Source organism: Pogona vitticeps, chromosome 2 (assembly GCF_051106095.1).
Source record: "Pogona vitticeps strain Pit_001003342236 chromosome 2, PviZW2.1, whole genome shotgun sequence".
NCBI lineage: Eukaryota > Metazoa > Chordata > Lepidosauria > Squamata > Agamidae > Pogona > Pogona vitticeps.
Genome location: NC_135784.1, coordinates 290,595,781 through 290,613,664, shown reverse-complemented (window position 1 = coordinate 290,613,664; position 17,884 = coordinate 290,595,781). Strand labels below are relative to the sequence as shown.

At 39.7% G+C, this 17,884-nt stretch overlaps 1 protein-coding gene across 1 annotated transcript in view; it reads left to right on the top strand.

The window, feature by feature from the left end:
- Positions 1-861: 861 nt before the first annotated feature.
- Positions 862-17,884, top strand: part of CCDC152 (coiled-coil domain containing 152) — a 23,785-nt gene continuing 6,762 nt past the window's right edge. Inside the window, exons 1-2 of the mRNA XM_020783621.3 lie at positions 862-976; positions 2,909-3,014. Of these exons, the coding sequence (XP_020639280.3) occupies positions 914-976; positions 2,909-3,014 (169 nt within the window). The 5' untranslated portion in view covers positions 862-913. The remainder of the gene's footprint in view (positions 977-2,908; positions 3,015-17,884) is intronic.

The window sequence follows — 17,884 nt, the reverse complement described above, 5'->3', positions numbered from 1 at the left end:
ATGCATATTAACTTCAATCTCCTCTAGAAACAGAAACAACTGTGTTCAGTAATTTTGATATTTTCAGGTTGGAACTGTAAAACAACAGAGTCTTGTTGCACTTTAAAGACGAACAAAATTTACCTAGTATAAGATCTGGTGAGCTAACTATACAGTCCATTAAAGGTTGTATGAAATAAAAGATGCTGAAATAACTTTGATGCTGATCTGAACAGAAATATTTTAACACATGCAGACTGAAATTGATGAAGAAAATCTACAAATGCCGGCTAAGAGCCGCACAGGGAATATTTTTGGCTTCTCTTGGGCAGCTCTGGCTGATACAATGGAGTACATACAGAAATATTAATAAGATTCTGCAAGAACCACAGAAATCTTTGGCTTTGAAAATTACAAATTGTATTATGCCACAACAAGACTTTTGTCACTAGTGAAACCTTTATCAAACAAGTGTCAAATTACAGACTTCCAAGTTAGTGTGGTTACTTGTAAAAGATGTATGAAGTTCCAGCCAGTGATTGGCATAGTAGAAGCTAAGGTGAGAACTTGCATCCATACAGATGCTCTTGGGATTGCAACTCTCATCAGCTCGCCCTAACATGGTTTGCCAATGGTGAGGCATGCCTCAATATGACTTCAGCTAACATTGGGAGGGACGCATCTTCTCATTTCTAACCTAGAGCTCAGTACAGTATCTACTGCATGTTTTAAATTCTTCCGGCAGCAGATTTTGGGAGTCATGAATGAGCAAACTAGGACTTCTTACTATGCAACAACAAATAGATATTATGTTTATAACTTTTTAAATAGTTTTGCATCATGTTATTAAGTAGAGACTAGGAGATTCAAATTCTTAAACATATTTCTCTTTGATACACAGGAAACAGCTAAGTAACATTACAGCAAACTGATAATGAAAAGAAACAGTATGGTGAATCTTGATAAACTTTTAGAGGACTTCTCACATCTAGAAATGGTAAATATTGTATGATAATTATAGGTACTCTCAAGTCAATTCTGATTTATGGCAAATCTTTTCATGGGTTACCAGGATTAGGGATTCAGAAATGATTTACACCTCTCTCTCTTTCTGGGAATGTTCAGGGACTATGTGGCTTTTCCAAGGCCACACACAATCAGTTTCATTGTTTAATTGGTAGGCCAATAAAATTATCTGTTTATAAATATTATGCAGCTCCTTTCCATTAACAGCTATGCGTTACTATAAATTAGTACTGTACAGTGTTACTAATTAGCAATAGTCATACTTCGTTAGTAATAAAGTAATAACAAAATGGAATAGAGCTGGAAAAAGAAAGTAAATCCCATTGAATGCAATTAGACTAGCTTCTGAATAAGCAAACATAGGACTATGTTGTAAAAACTCTTGAAAAGCTGCCTATTGTGAACCTGTAGACTGCTTTTCTGGAGATGAGTTGTGAAAAAGAAGCCAGACACAACTCCAGAAAAGCAAAGTCTACAGGTTCACAATAGGCAGCTTTTCAAGAGAATTGTTTCTTTTTCTGATTTCTCTGAGATAGCATCTCCCCGTCAATATTTCTGTTTTCCAATAATTACGGCATTACCAATTTGGTATAGTGGATAGCGAGATGGACACCAGGACTCTGGAGGAAAGGGCTCAAATCCCCACTTAGCCATGGAAACTCACTGGGGAACTAGAAAAAGCACTCCTTAAATATCTCATTTATCTTGAAAGCCCTATTAGGACTGGTATAAGTTTTCTGACTTGACAGTGCAGAACACACACACACACATGGCATTGTAGTGTTTATCAGTTGTGTTATGCAACTAGCTATAGGCATTGGTATGGAACATTAATTCTGTCAAGACTGAAAAATAACAAGCAAATCTTGTATGGGTGGATTTTTGTCCTTGAAGTTATGTGTTTTCTTCCACCCAAGCAACTTTATGACTTTAATCATGCTTTACAGTAGAGACTGAGAATCTTTTAAATCCATTCCTTTTACGTTCTGCCATAAATTGCATTTGAGCGTTTTCTGGGAGAACTATAAAAGCCAGGGCCAGCATCAAGGGAAAGCACAAAGCTTTGAAAAGTGCTTGGTTTTTTTCCCCTCTCCCCCCCCCCTAGAATTCTCTGATTTGCCAGGATTGAGGACTCTGGACATTGTAGTACACATAGAAACTTCTCTGAGCTCTGGGTAGGCCTTGCATTGCTGGCTATCTACAGGGAGCTACCTTCTCTTCTGTAGTCTTCTGTTCTTGCTACTGGTCCTCCGTGCTGTTGCCCACCTGCAAACTCACCTGCCCTTCCCAGCATGCAAATCACATGAGAAGACTGTGGCCAAAGATCAATTCCAGGGAAAGTCTCAGGGGGCAGAAGCAATACAGGGAAGAGATTAAAACTTCCCCATCTCTGTGCATTTTTGTGGGGAATATATGTGTGCATATGCAACACATCTCAACACCAGATGTAACTCACAGAGTCAAAAAGATTGTGCTAGACTGGGCTAGATTATCAGTTTTCTTGTCTGAGTATAATGGGCCTTGATATGTTTAATTAGATAATTCATCTCTTTTTTTTTTATTTGACTTGGCTGTGTGTTTGAAAATGGCTGCAAAATGGCTTATGAGCAATCTTCTTAGAAGACTGCATTTCCACTTAAATCTTAATTGGAAATATTCTCCCTTGGTGCATGGTTCTCTAAACATCCTCTGTGATTGCTCTGGGATAGGTTATTTGAAGATCATGTAAGATCATAATCTGATATCATGATCAGTTAATTGTTGTCTAAACATTATTTGACTTTCAGAAAGGCCTGCAGAGTTTTAAATAATTTCCCTAAAATTTTCCTCCCAAGTAACTCAGGAGTTTGGCAGAAATTGTCAAACAAAAGTTTTCATTTGGAATTTAAACATTGTCCTACAGAAAATATCCGAGCTACATGGAAAAAATGATCTTCTTAATCTTCAATTGGAGAAAACAAACAGGTTACTGACAATAAGCCAGTCAAAAGAAGAGGCAGCTAAAGAAGGTCAGTGTTCCTTAGGCATTTCTTTATAGACATGGTTATGTTGAAACTAACTCAGTCCATGAAATATGCCACAATAAACCTGTCTGCTTGGTATTTAAGCTGCAGCAAAAGTTTTTGTAGATTTTGGTGCAATAGTTTACAACCACATACCCTTTCACCTTATATTTAATAACGGTTGAATTTTCTACCACAGTAAATTACACACTCAAGTTCCATAAGCCATAACTGACCCTCTGTAAATATTATAAATGTTATAAATAATTATGATCATGCCCACAGAGGATAGGCAGATGTGAATGTGTACCATTCTCTTGTTTGAATGCAACTGTTTTCTAAATTAGCATTGCAAACACAATAAACTCTGCAAAAATTTTCAATTTTCAACCAAAGAACAGAAATGACTTTAATATGAACTCAGTCGAAAATGCCACCACTGGATAGCTTAATATGAACTCAGTCGAAAATGCCACCACTGGATAGCTCAGTGGCTTAGGCAACTGGCTGCAGAACCAGAAGTTGGGAGTTCGATTCCCCACTGTGCCTCCTTGACAGGTGCTGGACTCAATGATAGGTAGGGTCCCTTCTAGCTCTGCAGTTCTAAGATCTAAGAAAGAAAAACAAAAGAAAGAGAAATAAATAAATACATGCATATATATGTTTATGAGTTCCATGCATAAAGAAGATCTTGGAGCAGGAGTCACTTGCAGAAAATAACATCTCCATAAAGTATCTAATCCAAATGTGTCAGCAATCTCTTTCAGTTTTCCTCTTGTACAAAAATCCAAGACTCTGAGAAGATAGTTGTGGACACAAAAGCTTTAAGGTCCTAAAATAAAACAGAAGAATGTGTTCAAATACAAACTATTACTATGAGGATTTGCCCCTTCTTATTCATCTCTCTCTCTCTCTCTCTCTCTCTGTCTCTCTCAGTTGGAACTTTACCATAACAGCCACTTCCTAAGTATTTCACCACCCACTGGGCTTTGGGCTGAAGCAAATACGTATCCCGCTGAGTAAAAAATGCTCCTTACAACAACAAAAATAATAATGTATTTTTATGGCTGCCTACATTTAGCCTGAACAGCAAATGAATCAAGATAAAACACAGACTTATAAGTCACCAAGAAGAAACGATGTAACAAAAAGCTGAAGGAGAATGATGATCAGTTTCAGAATATTACTGTCCTTTAAAACTTCTTTTGAATGAGAAGACGCAAATGCAAGTCTAGGTTGGTAAATTAAAATAAAACCTTAAACCTCTCGAATAAAATATAATAACAATATATAAGACACACTACTGTACAAAGAATATGTCCTTTAACCACCCACCACATTTATTTAAAATCCCATTACCTAAATCAGGGTGATTAGGGCATATATTCCTGTCCCCTGAGAAAAAACATTTCCTTTTCAGTTTTTTCTCTTTTGCTATCTCTGTTTCTCTCCCCCCGCTAATCTTTATAATAGTATTTCGCCAGTCACTGAACCCTTCTCTTATAAGAAAATTCGAGAAATGTTTAGGAGGAAACAGTTTTCAAACAAAACAATAAAGCGATCCTGCTGATGGTGAATAAAATAACCACTCTCTTTCGATCTCTCTCTCTCTGTGTCTCTCTGTCTTTCTCCCCCCCCCCTGTAATCTTTACCAACAGAGCCCTTTTTTCAAATTCCTCATTCACTGGATTAAACCAATTAATTTATTGGTTACTTTAGCTTACATTTTGAGCTACAATATGTTTTTGAATTTTTAGATATATTTTAGGAGGTATGAGGGACGGCATTTGGCTCTCAGGAGCCAAATGCCTATAGGCCTCAAGTTGCCCACACCTGCATTATTACAAGAGGTTGCTAACTAACAAAAACTGGCTACTTCTTCATCAGTCATCATTAACATGATACACCCATCCAATTAGTCACAGAGCCAAGAAGAGGAGGTTCTGCAGAGGGGCAAGGGAGCGGAGTGAGGGCTAGTGTTCACTCTTGCTGCTGTTATTATTATAGCTGGTGGCGAAGCATTTTGTTTGCCCCCACAGGGGGAAAGGGGATGGATGTAGAAGTGTGCAAAGGAGCTGAAGCTGCACCAGATTCTTTCTTTCTCATTCTCTCCCTGCTTGGTTTCATAGAAGAGAGGTGGTTCTCCATTGACTTCTCTGGGAGCACAGTCAGCTGGCTTTGAGCCCTGCAGAGGTTTTCCCCTCCCTCTCCCTGTTGGTCACACTGAGACAGTTTTGAAATGCATAGTGATAGACTGATGCAGCGGTTAAATAAAAACAGATGGGAGGGGGGAGTTCAAACTGTAGGATACCCTGCAGTGCAAAACCTGTGATCTTGGTATCCGATACTTGACAGGTCCCACAGACAGTTCACATAAATGGCTGAAATGATTCAAAATACAGTAAATCGTGCTCATAATAGAGTTAAAATAAAGAAATCCTTCATGAGTGCTTTAAAAAAACTAGCTTCATGAGTGCTTAAAAAAAACTAGCTTTTTGACAAAATGTAGCTGTACATTTTGTAGGTGGATATTTTAAAATCAATTTCAAGTGTGCTAAAAAAAAGGACCATTACAATTTGTAGTTGAGCCCTAATTTGGTTCATGTTTTTTTTCTTAATTTTGACTGTGTGTGTGTATTTAAAAAAATCAGAGCTTAGAAAAAGTTACTTTTCTGACTACTACTCCCAGATACCTCCAGCCAGTATGTCTTCTGAAAGTAATCAAAAAGTGGTGGTGTTGGCTGGAGGATTCTGAGAGTGTAGCCCAAAAAAACTAACTTTTTGTGGCTCCCTTATAAATATAGCTTTTCATGTTACAACCTTATCTGGAAAGTATATTGCAGCTCCTTAACTGAGACTTTGATTACAATGTAAAAGTATCACACTTAATACCAAAGTGAAAATATAAGTATTTTTGTCAACTACATGACATAAGGCTAAGTGTTCAGAAATCATAAGACTGAAACCTCAAAGAGTGGTGATAACAGACTCGTTAAAGGGAATGAAGGCTAAGATTGTCCATACTATATTTCCCATAACAATGTGTGCATGTGAAAGCTGGACAATGCAGAAAGATGACGGGAGGGGGGATGATTAATTCAAAATGTGACATTGGAAGAAAGCTTTACAGATATCATGGACTGCCAGAAAGGCAAATTAGTGAGTTCTAGAGCAAATCGTGAATTATAATCCACTTTTGAGTACCCTATACCTAGGAAACTCTTCAAAAGGGCCATCATAAGTCAGAATTGACTTGACAGAATTATTATTATTATTAGAGGAAATTAAGCCTGCTATCACTAAAAACTAGAATGAATGACTAAACTAAGGTAATTGTACTTTGAACATGTCATGAGAAGACAAGACATACTGAAAAAGAAAACACCAGTAGGAAAAGCAGAGCACAGGAGGAAAAGAGGGGCACTTGACATGATATTTATTCCTCAGTAAAGGAAACCACAGCTTTCAGTTTGCAAGACCTAAGCAGGGCTTCTAATGATAGGACCTTCTAGAGGTCCTTAATTCACTGGGTCATCATAAATCGGAAGTGACTCAGAGGCACATAACAACAACAAATGACCGTGTAATTAGCTTAATAACCTGTGAGTTGCTTTTTCGTCTCTGCTCTTCATTCTAATTCTCTGCATCTACACTTGGACATATTTCTGTCTTTATTAATCTTGTTCATCTTAATCTTATTAAAACTTTTCAACAAGAAAGTTTTGTGGGCAACGAGTTCATATAATTAAACAATTTAAATGAGTAAAATAAAAAATCTAAAAAGACTATTAACAATTGCAATATAAAGCTACAGAAAGAGGTAATGTTATATCAAACAACAAGTTTTTACAAGCCTAAGAATATACTGTATTAAAGATGAGAGAAACCACACCAAGTTCAGTAGAACTTGTCTCTGAAATAAATATGCCCAGAATTGTAGTCTGTGTTAACGAATCTGCAAAGAATAATGGGCTGTTTTTAACAGCAAGTATTCCTTTCACAATGCCATAAGTAGCAAGAGCATAAAGCACTTTACTTTGAAAGCTTAAAATTAATCATGATTGCACTTTTCAAGGAAGGCGTGTGCCTGGTTTGTATCTTTTGTAACATAAATGTTATTTCAGTATGCCAGATGGTAGTAACAGACAAATCTGTAGATTAGCTGAGAATTGTCCTTGGGGTCAGGTTGGATGAAACATCTTTCGGATACCAGAGCATTATAGAAAAACAACTTGTAAATCATGGTTTTTCCATGTAAATACATGGAACATTCATGTAAATACATGGAAAATTATATATTAGGCCATCCATTCCAGCTCCACTTAAGATCTTATTTTATATACGTTTGCCTATTTAATACATTTTATTTCCATCTCAACTTTGTCCCAATTCAGGGACCAAAGGTGGCTTACAAAATGGTGGGGGGTGGGGGATACATACAGTTAAAAGATAAAACAATTCTATGAAACATGTATAATGCAGAAGCATGTTATGCTATGCACCATCAAGTTAGTTCCAGTTTGCAGCCACCCTAGTAGTGTTTCTGAAGGAAGGTATTTAAGAAGTGGTTTTACCAGTGCAATCCCAAATTTCTATGGCCAAGCAGGGATCTGAACCTCTGTCTCCCAAATCCTAGCATGTGATCACATAGACATACAGCTTGCATTTAGGTCTACTTGTGGCATTGTCCAGTGCAACCAATTTTCTGGCAATCACATGACATATGGGGAGTGGCACTCCAGCCCGACATCTATCCATGCCCAAGCAGCAGTTTTTTGGCCCAGCAGTAGGGCTACTGCATGGGCTACTACATGTGACCTGGCCTGGAGTGATTCCCAGACAGATGGAAGGGTCTCTTTAAGAGAGGTGACTGCCATAAGTGATATACTTTAAAGCATGGATTCCTGACCTGTGGGTTATAAACCCCAAGTGGGTTGCAAAATGTTTTCTGGTAGGTTATAATGGTTTTTGGAGGAGGGGGATACTTTGCCCTCAACTCAATCCCCCCCATGTTCTTCACTCTCCTCCAATAAAACCCAAATTTTACGCACCCTCATTACCTCCACCTCCCAGAGCCCTTCAAGGGACTGTCATGGGTGGTGATGAGTGATTTTAACAAACATTCAGCCACAAATTTTGAAGCTGGTTACCCAGATGCAAGTTCAACTGTCACATTAAATATTAGGTTAGAATTATATTCTGAACAGAGGGACGTGGTGGTGGTGCGGGCTAAACCGCAGAAGCCTGTGCTGCAGGGTAGAAGACCAAGCAGTCGTAAGATCGAATCCACGCTACAGAGTGAGTGCCCGTTGCTTGTCCCAGCTCCCGCCAACCTAGCGATTCGAAAGCATGCAAATGTGAGTAGATAAATAGGGACCACCTCGGTGGGAAGATAACAGCGTTCCGTGTCTAAGTCGCATTGGCCATGTGACCACGGAAGATTGTCTTCGGACAAACACTGGCTCTATGGCTTGGAAATGGGGATGAGCACTGCCCCCTAGAGTCGAACACGACTGGACAAAAATTGTCAAGGGGAACCTTTACCTTTACCTTTGAACAATCTATTTTTAATGTTTTTTTACCCTCTTAAAATACCTTTTTATGCAAATGTGGCAGAGTCACAGGTTACCTGGCTGCTATAAAACTCAAAAGAGATTGTAGGAACACTGCTTTAAAGCAGCCATTTCCAGTGTGATCAGACACACCCCTATCCAACCTTCTGATCACCCTCCTAGTCTGACATTTTACCCGCTACACTAACTTCCACACAGAAACATACTGTATAGTAATATAAAAAGACCATTAAACCTAATAATTTTTTAAAACACACAGAGAAAAAGACATGGGTGCATGAAAAAGAGCTTTAGTAAAGCACCATATCTCCTGTTAAAAACTCTCTCTGGAGCCCAATCAGTGACTGAGGAGAGAGGTATTTGGTACAAAAACAGTAGGGAGGGAGCCAATCTAGCCTCACATGGAAGGGAGTTCCACAGCCTGGGAGAAGCCACTGAAAATGCCTTCTTTTGAGTCTTCACCTAACATGCCAATTAAGGTGTGGGACTGAGATAAAGGCTTCCCCCAAAGAACTTCAAACTTGTAGGCAGTTGTATGTGGAGATGTGGCCCTCAAAGTACCTGGTCCCAAGATAGGTAAACATGATGCAGTGCCAAACCTAGGACAATCCATTTGCAAAGACAAAGACAATCTCTGGAGAAGCAAGGATCTAGACCAGTGGTTCTTAACCTTTTTGAAAGAAACGCCCCCTTGAGCCATTGAGGAAGTTATCATCGCCCCCCTCCCCGCGGTGATGATGTATGTATGTATGTATGTATGTATGTATGTATGTATGTATGTATGTATGTATGTATGTATGTATGTATGTATGTATGTGTGTGTGTGTGTGTGTGTGTGTGTGTGTGTGTGTGTTTGTTTGTTTGTTTGTTTGTTTGTTTATTTATTTATTTATTTATTTAAGACAGTTAAATCCAATGACCCCTGAAAACAAAATTAAATTCCAAGAAAATGAAATGCCCCCCAAAAAGTAACATTTAATGATTTAGTTGCAAGTGAATTGTAAGACGCAAAAAGAAATATAAAAAGGGCATAAAAACAAATGCAGGAACTAAAAATTTCAAGACAGAAAGTCTGAAACTAAATTAAAATTGGAGGAAAATATATATTCATGCACACTGTAAAAAGGCTGCAGCCATCTTCACAGGTTTGGCTTGCTCCAGCGCCCCCCTACTGCCCCCTTCTGCTCCAACGCCCCCATGCCGCCCCTCTTCGTTCTACTGCCCCCCTGAAAAATGAAATCGCCCCCTGGGGGCATTATCGCCCACGTTAAGAACCACTGATCTAGACCTCTTGCCCTACTTTTGCCCTTGGCTTCTAACCTGCTGGCTTGAAAACTGCATTCCTCCCACTTAGTTTCTCTGAATGTTGTTTGCAGGATTGGAAAATGGGTGGAATAGAAATATTTAAAATATATTAAAGACATCTGTATACTTTTAATGTCCTGAGTTTAAGTTTTAAAAATGTCAACATACTGGGATTGTCTGGCAGTCAATTGATATTTCAGTTCTACTGGGTGGAGGTAGCAAGAAATGGTTTTAAATTGGCAGCTATTCTCCTGGACTTATCGATGCCAGGATGGGACTGAAGAATTCCATATTTTGACAAGCAATGAACATAATTTACTAACCAGATTGTGCCCAAGCCAACCCGTAACTGGACCTTGGAACATTAAAAAAAAAAAACACCTATTTAAGTTACAGTTGCAAATCTCCCCTAATGGAGTTGCTGTTACAGTTCCTTTGGAAAAGTAACCCTTTATTTTCACATTTAACTATATGAAAGTTAATTTAATTAGTTTCAGAAGACATTTGATTGTTACAAGCCAATAGACTGTATGTCCAAAACATCCTCTTTTGTCTACTTCATTGTCAGTTCAGCAATATACAGAGCAAGAGGCCCAACATAAGCCAGTACTAGAACTACACTACTTGATACTCCTCCACCACTATTTATGTGGACAGCGTACCTATACACAGAACGCCGTTACCTTCCCACTATGGTGGTATCTATTTGTCTACTCACATTTTACATGCTTTCGAACTGCTAGTTGGCAGGACCTGGGACAAATGATGGGAGCTCACTCCATCGCGTGGATTCAAACTGTTGATCTTTCAATCTTACAGCCCAGAGGCTTTGAGATTTAACCCACAGCACCACCATGTCCCTATATTTTCTACTATATATTCTATATTCTACTTACACATGTGCAAATTGCCAATAAGATTCTTGTCCCTAGTTCCTTCTCTACCCTACTGCTCTAGACTTCCTTCTCTGACTGAATGTTTTTTTCTCATGCTGGTCTTCTTTTTTCTCCCTTCATAACAGTACTCACCACAGTACTTATTTGTTTGTTTGTTTGTTTGTTTGTTTGTTTGTTTGTTTATATCCTGCCGGTCTGGTCTTGCAACCACTCTAGGTGGCTTACAAACACATGAAACAACAAATAAAAATATAACAAAAGGAAATTATTTTCCTTTTGTTTATTTTCCAATTATTTACTTGCTTTATTCATGTAATAATTGGGTTCATGTTAAGAATTCTAGGAATAACAATTTCATAATTATATACAATAAAGTGATAAAGTTTTAAAATAGTATTTTTGGCCTATATCGTTTGGAGGATTTGTTTTCCGTCAAGCCAACTTTTTAACATACTGATAAAAGAAATTTGTCCGAGGTCTAGTGGACAACAAATGAACTACTTTAGTTAGTAACTTTAGGGAAAGGATCCCATAATTGCAATTTATGTGACACATATTTACAAACCAGTCTAGCAAATGTCTATGAACTAGGGAAATTTATTTCTAGGTGTGACTAAGCAAATTGTTTAAGTTGACAATGTAGCATATGTGCAAAATTCTTACAAGTTCAAAGATCTTTCTGGAGAAACAAAGTTCCAAAAACATTTATAATATATAAACAATCCAGTTATTTTAACAAAATTTCCATTGCAGAGGAAATTGTTTAATATTTATGGTCATTAGAGCTTTGGCTGGCTAAAGAACACTCTGTTGATTAACTGTATTATTTTTAACTGATTTATTAAAACTGATTTATTTGCCTATGAAATATTGGACACCATTCATCTGATTTAGATCAATGTCATGCAGCCAGCAGGTAAAAAGGGAAGCGAAGTGCTTTGCCATCTTAATTGGAATGCCTCTCTGTCCTACTTTGGATCCTGCTGCTTGTTTCTTCCTGTGTAAAGCAGTGTTCAACATTTTGATCATTTAGAAATAACTGTAGTCTGAAAATATGAAGATACCAGAGTTCCATCTTGTGTTCATTACTAGAAATTACAAGCACTTGATAGATGAGAATAACTGTAAATAGAAATGCAGGAAGAAGTAATACCTTTAATCAAACATTAAGAATATTTAATTTAATCCTGGCCGTGAAAGCATGAACACAATATTTAAAGAAATCGAGCTTTTGATGATAAATCATCTTCCTCAAGGCTGTGCATCAGGTTCTTGTGGGTAGCTCCCAAGTTATATGCTGTTATTAAGGTCCCAAAGCCATGTGGCTGATATGAAAGAAAGCATCCACCAGGTAAAACTATTTATTTAGCTTTAATCTGGCTTAAATTGACTGTTCCTGGTGATTTAACTAAATACCTAATCCCAACTCTGTTAGAGACAGACCATGCTTCTAGCCATTCTTTCCTTCCCTAGCTAAAAAGAAGTTCTCTGAATTTAAAACAGGTGGAAAGGAGGAATTTAATGGGGGGCTCAGATGGCATGACTGTCCCTTAAAATGGGTTATAAATTCCAAGCTACTAGCTGAGGAGGGCCTGGAAACTGTCCCCTTCTCCCTCCAGGGGCCTTTTGCAGACTGCACCCATTTCCAGCTAAGAAGCTAAAATGGCCTCTTGCTTGGGACATCTCCTTCATGGATTGCTGCCTTGTCGTGGCGAAGGGGCTTGAGTAACTCAGAGAAGCTATGGGCTATGCCGTGCAGGGACACCCAAGACGGACAGGACATAGTGGAGAGTTCCGACTAAACGCAATCCACCTGGAGTAGGAAATGGCAAGCCACTCCAGTATCTTTGCCAAGAACGCCCCATGATCAGAAACAAAAGGCTAAAAGATATGACGCTGGAAGATGGGTCCCTCAGGTCGGAAGGCGTCCAACATGCTACTGAGGAAGAGTGGAGGACAAGTACAAGTAGCTCCAGAGCTAATGAAGTGGTTGGGCCAAAGCCGAAAGGACGCTCAGCTGTGGACGTGCCTGGAAGTGAAAGGAAAATCCAATGCTGCAAAGAAAAATACTGCATAGGAACCTGGAATGTAAGATCTATGAACGTTGGGAAGCTGGAGGTGGTCAAACAGGAGATGGCAAGAATAAACATCGACATCCTGGGCATCAGTGAACTAAAATGGACAGGAATGGGCGAATTCAGCTCAGATGATTATCATATCTACTATTGTGGGCAAGAATCCCGTAGAAGGAATGGAGTAGCCCTCATAGTCAACAAAAGAGTGGGAAAAGCTGTAATGGGATACAATCTCAAAAATGATAGAATGATGTCAATACGAATCCAAGGCAGACCATTCAACATCACAATAATCCAAATTTATGCACCAACCAGCAATGCTGAGGAGACTGAAATTGAACAATTCTATGAAGATTTACAACACCTTCTAGAACTGACACCAAAGAAAGATGTTCTTCTCATTCTAGGGGACAGGAATGCTAAAGTAGGGAGCCAAGAGATAAAAGGAACAACAGGGAAGTTTGGCCTTGGAGTTCAGAACGAAGCAGGACAAAGGCTAATAGAGTTTTGTCAAGAGAATAAGCTGGTCATCACAAACACTCTTTTCCAACAACACAAGAGGCGACTCTATACATGGAAATCACCAGATGGGCAATATCGAAATCAGATTGATTATATTCTCTGCAGCCAAAGATGGAGAAGCTCTATACAGTCAGCAAAAACAAGACCTGGAGCTGACTGCGGTTCTGATCATCAGCTTCTCATAGCAAAATTCAAGCTTAGACTGAAGAGATTAGGAAAAACCACTGGGCCACTCAGGTATAATCTAAACCAAATCCCTTATGAATACACAGTGGAAGTAAAGAACAGATTTAAGGAACTAGATTTGGTGGACAGAGTGCCTGAAGAACTTTGGATAGAGGCTCGTAACATTGTCCAGGAGGCAGCAACGAAAACCATCCCAAAGAAAAGGAAATGCAAGAAAGCAAAGTGGCTGTCCAACGAGGCCTTAGAAATAGCAGAGAGGAGAAGGGAAGCAAAATGCAAGGGAGATAGGGAAAGTTACAGAAACTTGAATGCAGACTTCCAAAGAATAGCAAGGAGAGACAAGAGGGCCTTCTTAAATGAACAATGCAAAGAAATAGAGGAAGATAACAGAAAAGGAAAGACCAGAGATCTGTTCCGGAAAATTGGACATATTAGAGGAACATTTTGCGCAAAGATGAACATGATAAAAGACAAAAATGGGAGGGACCTAACAGAAGCAGAAGACGTCAAGAAGAGGTGGCAAGAATACACAGAGGAATTATATCAGAAAGATTGGGATATCCCGGACAACCCAGACAATGTAGTTGCTGACCTTGAGCCAGACATCCTGGAGAGCGAAGTCAAGTGGGCCTTAGAAAGCCTGGCTAACAACAAGGCCAGTGGAGGTGATGGTATTCCAGTTGAACTATTTAAAATCTTGAAAGATGATGCTGTCAAGGTGCTACATTCAATATGCCAGCAAGTTTGGAAAACTCAACAGTGGCCAGAGGATTGGAAAAGATCAGTCTACATCCCAATCCCAAAGAAAGGCAGTGCCAAAGAATGCTCCAACTACCGTACAATTGCACTCATTTCACACGCTAGCAAGGTTATGCTCAAAATCCTACAAGGTAGGCTTCAGCAGTATGTGGACCGAGAACTCCCAGAAGTACATGCTGGATTCCGAAGAGGCAGAGGAACTCGAGACCAAATTGCTAACTTGCGCTGGATTATGGAGAAAGCCAGAGAGTTCCAGAAAAATATCTACTTCTGCTTCATTGACTATGCGAAAGCCTTTGACTGTGTGGACCACAGCAAACTATGGCAAGTTCTTAAAGAAATGGGAGTGCCTGACCACTTTATCTGTCTCCTGAGAAACCTATATGTGGGACAGGAAGCAACAGTTAGAACTGGTCATGGAACAACTGAGTGGTTCAAAATTGGGAAAGGAGTACGGCAAGGCTGTATATTGTCCCCCAGCTTATTTAACTTATATGCAGAATACATCATGCGGAAGGCTGGACTGGAAGAAACCCAAGCCGGAATTAAGATTGCCGGAAGAAATATCAACAACCTCCGATATGCAGATGATACCACTCTGATGGCAGAAAGTGAGGAGGAATTAAAGAACCTTGTAATGAGAGTGAAAGAGGAGAGTGCAAAAAACGGTCTGAAACTCAACATCAAAAAAACTAAGATCATGGCCACTGGTCCCATCACCTCCTGGGAAATAGAAGGGGAAGATATGGAGGCAGTGTCAAATTTTATCTTCCTGGGCTCCATGATCACTGCAGATGGAGACAGCAGCCCTGAAATTAAAAGGCGCCTTCTTCTTGGGAGGAAAGCGATGACAAATCTTGACAGCATCTTGAAAAGCAGAGACATCACCTTGCCAACAAAAGTCCGAATAGTCAAAGCTATGGTTTTTCCTGTCATGATGTATGGAAGTGAGAGCTGGACCATAAAGAAAGCAGACCGCCGAAGAATTGATGCCTTTGAATTGTGGTGCTGGAGGAGGCTCTTGAGAATCCCCTGGACTGCAAGGAGAACAAACCTATCAGTTCTAAAGGAAATCAACCCTGAATGCTCACTTGAAGGACAGATCCTGAAGCTGAGGCTCCAGTACTTTGGCCATCTCATGAGAAGAAAAGAGTCCTTGGAAAAAACCTTGATGTTAGGAAGGTGTGATGGCAAGAGGAGAAGGGGACGACCGAGGATGAGATGGCTGGACAGTGTCTGCGAAGCAACCAACATGAACATGACACAACTCCGGGAGGCAGTAGAAGACAGGAGGGCCTGGCGTGCTCTGGTCCATGGGGTCACGAAGAGTCGGACACGACTAAACGACTAAACACACACAGAGAGATGAGGTGCAGATAACGAGGGTCCAGTCCCCTGGGGCCAGACCAGCCATTCATGATTCTGCTGCAAGTTCTACGGAGCCTTCCTTTCACTCTGTTGCTTATAATAGATTAGCCAGTCCTGGCAGAAGGCGGGATGATGACCCTCTCTCCCAGGTCACAGAGTGGCTCATCTCGGCTAGCTTCCTACCTTGTTTATTGAAGACTTTATCCAAAGAAAACTGGTCAAATAGGAAGGGTTCATTATACTCTAGGTCTGAATCGATTACCATCTCAGTTAAGCCAGAGCCAACTCTGGCATTAAAGTCGCCACATAAAACTATAGCTGCTCTCCGGTGCAGGAATTTGCAATGGTTTATGGCTTCTTCCAGTTCATTCCAGAAAGAGGTGAGATTTTCTGTTTTATCAGTGAACAGTAGGCATTGATGCATATTAGTGCCTCCATCCCATGTTCCCATTACCAATACTGACAGAATAAAATTACTTTCAGACCAGTAAATGACTTCCAGCTCCACATCCAACTTGACGGAGACTAAAATAGCTAAACCTCCTCTTGCTCTCCCTTTTCTAGATGGTTTAAGAGTGGAAAACAAAAATGGGGGTATACCCATTTAACACCAGGGGAGTGGAATCAACTAACCAGGTTTCCTGCAAACAAAGGATATAAAACATTGAAAGAAATTTCCCGAACTCCCGGTTCACCAACTTATTTTGCCACCCAGCAATGTTCAATGACAGAACTGAAAGTGAGCACTGGGAGTTGGAGCCGTTCTGTTGGGATCATCAGCAGGGGGTGTTGGTTCTGGATGTACTTCAGCCTGAATTGTAATGTTGGGATGGCGAGTTTCAAGGAGAGTCACAAGCTCCTGCCTTACCACCTCTATCTTTTTAAGTGTCAGTACCTGCTTTTCCCATGGGAGAGACGTGAAGCTGTCCAGAGCCTCTTTCACTAAAGCTTCATTTTCACTTTCAAGCTGTAACTGCAAATCCCTTGGAGTCTGATTAGTAACAGGGCTAGATCTTGTGGATGCAGGAACAATAATTCTTGCCACATTAGATTTAATGGGTGATTTCAGTGTATGCCTGGTGGTTGAGTTGTCCCTGGGGTCTTCTCGATCTAGAAGCATCAGGTCCATTGGTTGACAGTCCACCAACTGTGAAAACAAACCACTCAAGGGCGCAATACTTACATACACTTACTTTTACCTCCTTGAGAATCGCATTCACAGAACTCAGTTTCCAAACCATGCCAACCACTGTCTTAGACAGCAGGTACATGAATGTCCCTAAGCAACTAAGGCTATATATTTGTGGAGCAGGTGAGATAGAGGATGTTGTCCACTATTTACTCAACTGTCAGCTGTATCAAAACCCCAGAGAAAAGTTCCTGGGTAACATTTTGGCTGCCCTAGAGGAGGAAAGCCTTCAGATAAAGGTGGTCAGGTTACTTTTGGACCGTGATCCATATGGTACATACAGAACAGTGCTGTTTGCAAAAGCGGCCAGAAACATCCGCGCTAATTTCCTGAGTGCCATCGCAATCAGTTGTGCAGGAGGATCCCAGATATGAAGAGTCTCTTATTATTTTATATGTCTGTGATTTAATCATGATTTTACTTGATCATATTTGTATTTTTTAAACAATTGTGACGGCTATTAGCCAATACAATAAACTTGAACTTGAACCTTGAGTGGCTAATCCATCACAAGCAATGGAACGATAGGAAGGGGCCGTGGAGCACGCAGCAGTGGAAGAATTGTGAATATTCAGTCTGGCCCCAGAGGGGGCAGACCCTCATTATCTGTGAGGGGATATTCGAATATGAATACCCCCATCTCTAATAACACCATATAAATTTGGAAGAACTTTATGCACAGCCTTGAAGAAGATGATTCATCATTGAAAATTTGCTGTTTGATTTATTGTTTTATATTCTTAATGGTCGATTAAAGGTATAATCTCTTCCTGCATTTGCTTGTTTCTCTGACTATGCAACCTTTTCTTTTTTTAAAAGTAAAATTGCTTTACTGTATAAATTATTTTAATATTGAGGAAAGTTTAAATTATAAAAATGATACGGAAAATATTTTGAATGAGCAAAATCTAGAAATACAAGTAATATTGAAACCTGCATTATATTTTCATTACACCACAAAAATTACTCATTTCTAGAACGCAGCAGCTAGTGTGGTGTGATG